At 36.7% G+C, this 3,761-nt stretch overlaps 2 protein-coding genes across 2 annotated transcripts; both read right to left on the reverse strand.

Annotated features, from left to right (window-relative positions):
• Positions 1 to 64: 64 nt before the first annotated feature.
• LOC127752174 (tyrosine-protein kinase CSK-like) lies at positions 65 to 2,125 on the reverse strand (the record flags this gene model as incomplete). The annotated part of the gene is given in 5 exon segments (XM_052276873.1): positions 65 to 199; positions 343 to 562; positions 639 to 907; positions 1,008 to 1,100; positions 1,964 to 2,125. Coding segments are annotated over 4 exon segments (660 nt in total), but the record flags the coding sequence as incomplete, so codon positions are not given.
• A 107-nt stretch (positions 2,126 to 2,232) lies between these two features.
• LOC113207869 (tyrosine-protein kinase CSK) lies at positions 2,233 to 3,761 on the reverse strand (the record flags this gene model as incomplete). Its single annotated transcript, XM_052276874.1, is given in 7 exon segments — positions 2,233 to 2,430; positions 2,630 to 2,722; positions 2,799 to 2,885; positions 2,975 to 3,170; positions 3,273 to 3,434; positions 3,505 to 3,641; positions 3,731 to 3,761. Coding segments are annotated over 7 exon segments (790 nt in total), but the record flags the coding sequence as incomplete, so codon positions are not given.

Below are 3,761 nucleotides of genomic sequence, written 5' to 3' on the forward strand. Positions count from 1 at the left end.
TAATAATGTTGATAACATTAGTACATCTAAAAATAGATAGATCAATAGTATTGAAATACCATACCTCCAGCTCATGGTCATGTATTACCCAGCCAGCCTCTACAAAAGCTTTAGTGTCTACACAAAAATCTTGCTTTCCTTTTTTAGGTAGACTCTTTGTGAGTTGTGTGCACAAACCATCTGCATCCTGCTCATAATGCTGAAATATTCAAAAGTAGAAAAAGTTAAATATGTGATATGTGAGCTACAACACCAACATAAAGAACTGGTTGCTACTAATACTGCGCTATGTCACAAAATGTGAATTTAGGTGATGAAAACAGGTTTTAAGCAGTCTTTTACCTCAACAAGTTGGGCGAGGGTTTCAAAGAACTCTTCATCATCAATTGTGAGCTTATGATCCTTGTACTTCACACGGTAATGTTCAACCTTCCCTTGGTAACACACGCAAAGTGTATAATCACCAGGAAAATTTGTAGATTCTCGAACCAAAAAGAGCCCATCCATTTTGGGGCACAAAAGCTGCTCTGCTCTTTCACGTGATATTTTACCATGAAACCATCTGAAACAAACATGTAAGTAAGCACACAATATGGTAGACAAAAATTTCACTATCATATGAATTTGTTTTAACTTACGGCATAGCATTTAATTTAACTTCTGCGCGTTTTTGTGCAATGGTAGGAGAGAGCTTTGCAGTACTGTCCATATTGTTATTATCAATACGAATTGATGTTGGAACTGGAGATGGTGATAAAGCTGGTATGTGGGAATGCGAATGTGTTGAAGTTGATGATGGTGTTGGGGAGGGAGAGGAGGTGATTGTAGAACTTGATGGGTGGGGCGAGCTCATCCAGCAGCCGCCAGGGTCCTGATAGGGACCCACAATGGCCACCGGGCGGAACCGCTAGAATAACAAACACATTATGATAAGTGGCCCGCATTTCATAGGCAAGATTATAAAGAAGAATCAAAATAAAAGTATAAGGTCAATCTCTGTTATTTACCTGTGTTAAGGATGTGTTTTGCAGGCCTTGGCTCATTACGCCAAATCTCCAGGACGCAAATTAATTGGGAATGCCCATCATACATTTACAGGCCTACATAAAAACAAAAGAGAGTCACATGTATTTGCAGGGTTTTATAAATACAGTTGTGTCACTGAGTGACACAACACGGGGGTAGAGAAGAAGGACTCAATTTGAGACTGATGAAGACAGATTTAGAATAAAATAATAAAAACTAAAAATTTTGCTGAGAAAGGAGTTAGATAACTAATGAGTGCCCTTACCCCTCATAATATTATAATACAGCTCCTCCATCACTGTGAGTCTGAAATAAACCACAAACCACTTAGTAAACAATTTAGCCTAATAGACATTTAAAACAAGTAAAAAAACTGTGAGGAAAAGAGTGAAAAAAATTATCCCAGCTTAATTGTGACATTTTCAAGAAGGAAACATAGCAAGGAAGAGAAAAGCAAAAATTCTAGAGGTTGTAACAGTTTTGACATATGTATAAATGCAGATCTGACCTTTGAATGTTATTTTATTTTTATCACTGTAAATAAAGCCTGAGGCACCAAGATGACTAGGTAAAATCATACTCTTTCAAGCAGAAACGACCCGTCTCAATTAATCGGAGACGATGTAGCCACTAACTTAAATAGGAGCAACACACATCAGAGTTGTCCTATTCCGGTCATGAGGGCACCCAACCTAGGAATCTGGGTGTTTACATGAGCTCATTTCCATGAGATAGTGAAGGAAGCAATGTGGTACCACCATGCTGTCACGCACTGAAAAATATAGTTTAAGCCAAGATGCGGAAACTAACGCTGTCAAACCAGAGGGAGGGTATTGATACATATCAACTGCAAAAGATGACAGATTTTGTTGGCCTAAACTCAATCTTCAAGTAGATTGTCCCTTATCCCTCTGAATTAAAAAATCGAGCAACTTACGATGAAGTGGGGTAGACGTCCTTCTCTTCTTTATATTAAAGGAGCTTTAATTGGCAAAATACCCCTTTCCTTGTGAAAATAGCAGTACAGAGTCAAAATACAGGTCCGATACAAACAAAACACAATATCTACGTCACTCTTTCCTCAGCGGCGGCCATTTTTCTCAATTTCTACAGCTTTAGTCAAAATATGATCCAAACTTTAAACGGTTTGTTCCCTTTAAAAATATACTGCTTCCAACCCTAATTTATTTTATATTTTAATAAATATTCTTTTTCTTTTCAATTATCTGGACGATTATAGAAGACATGAAATGACTGTCAACTGTCATCAGAACTAGTTTTTTAAGCCTGAGTGGACAGTGAATTATTAACAAGCCAGTGCTATGCAGTGGTATTCTGTAGTAAAATCAGTTTAGCTTTCACATCCTTAAAATTTGGCCTCTTTTCTGGATGAAGATCCCAAGCCTGCAAAAAGAAGATGAGATTACAAATTTCTCATTATAGTGTAGAACTTACTATGTCAAGTAGATAACATATTCATAATTTTATTTTTTTGGATAAACAAAATTGCCCCTGTGCTATGTTTGAATATGACAAGACGACCGTTCTGTTTGTTACAGTATAGTGCAGTGAACTTAGCCCATAAGAATTCAATCATACATACTTGGCTCATAATTTGATAAACTTCAGGAGGGCATCCCTCAGGCGCTTCCATTTTATAGCCCTTATCAACATGTTTCACAACATCTGCAAGAGGCTAAAGAAAACACAATACTTAGTCATATGATAACTAAAGAAAGTATGTTTTAAAACTGTTACAAAATAAAACTTACTATTCTGGGATAAGGTACTCTACCAAATGAATACACTTCCCACAACAAAATCCCAAAGCTCCACATGTCTGACTTGTTGGAGAATTTCTGGAAATTTAAACCACAAACAAGAGTTCAGGAAAAAAGACCTTCAATCAGACTGAGAAAGCAATCCAATTTCGAAATGCAATATTTACCCCTAGTTTCAAAGCTTCGGGAGCAGTCCATTTGATTGGAAGTTTACCCCCATCTTGTGTGAAACTTTCTTCACGGGCAAGACCAAAGTCAGAAACTTTGGCAACACCTTCTTCAGATATGAGCACATTTCTGGCTGCAAGATCCCGGTGAACAACTTTTCTTGACTCTAAGTACTCCATGCCTGAACATGTGTCACTAGAGAACAAAATAAGATATAAGATTGAGGAAATAACTATGTATAAAAGAGGTATACATATTGCACACTCCCTTTACTTAATTACGGAAAAAGAAACTTACACAGCAAAGTTGATCTGATCTCTTTTCGTAACATGAAGTCTTCCGCGGGAGCGCAAATAATCTACCAAACTGCCTTTACTCATAAATTCTGTGACCAAGTAAATATGTTGCTTGTTCATAACTAGACCTAGAAGCTGTACAAGGTTTTCATGTCTCAAAGACCTGCAGATGAAAAGAGTTTGTTAAAACCGTACAAAAAAGATGTTGAGTAAAGATATAAAAAACAACTTACGTCATTAATGAGGCTTCTGCCAAAAACTTCTGAGCTGCTTCACTGGTATCTTTTAGAACTTTAACAGCTACTTTTTCACCTCGCAAAATTCCTAACATTACTTCACCAAATTCCCCTTTCCCAATTGATTCCTTTAACTGAAGAAACAAAATATAATAATAATAATAATGTTGATAACATTAGTACATCTAAAAATAGATAGATCAATAGTATTGAAATACCATACCTCCAGCTCATGGTCATGTATTACCCAGCCA

The sequence above is a fragment of the Frankliniella occidentalis genome, unplaced genomic scaffold (genome assembly GCF_000697945.3).
Source record: "Frankliniella occidentalis isolate FOCC.00 unplaced genomic scaffold, Focc_3.1 Scaffold4781, whole genome shotgun sequence".
Classification (NCBI taxonomy): domain Eukaryota; kingdom Metazoa; phylum Arthropoda; class Insecta; order Thysanoptera; family Thripidae; genus Frankliniella; species Frankliniella occidentalis.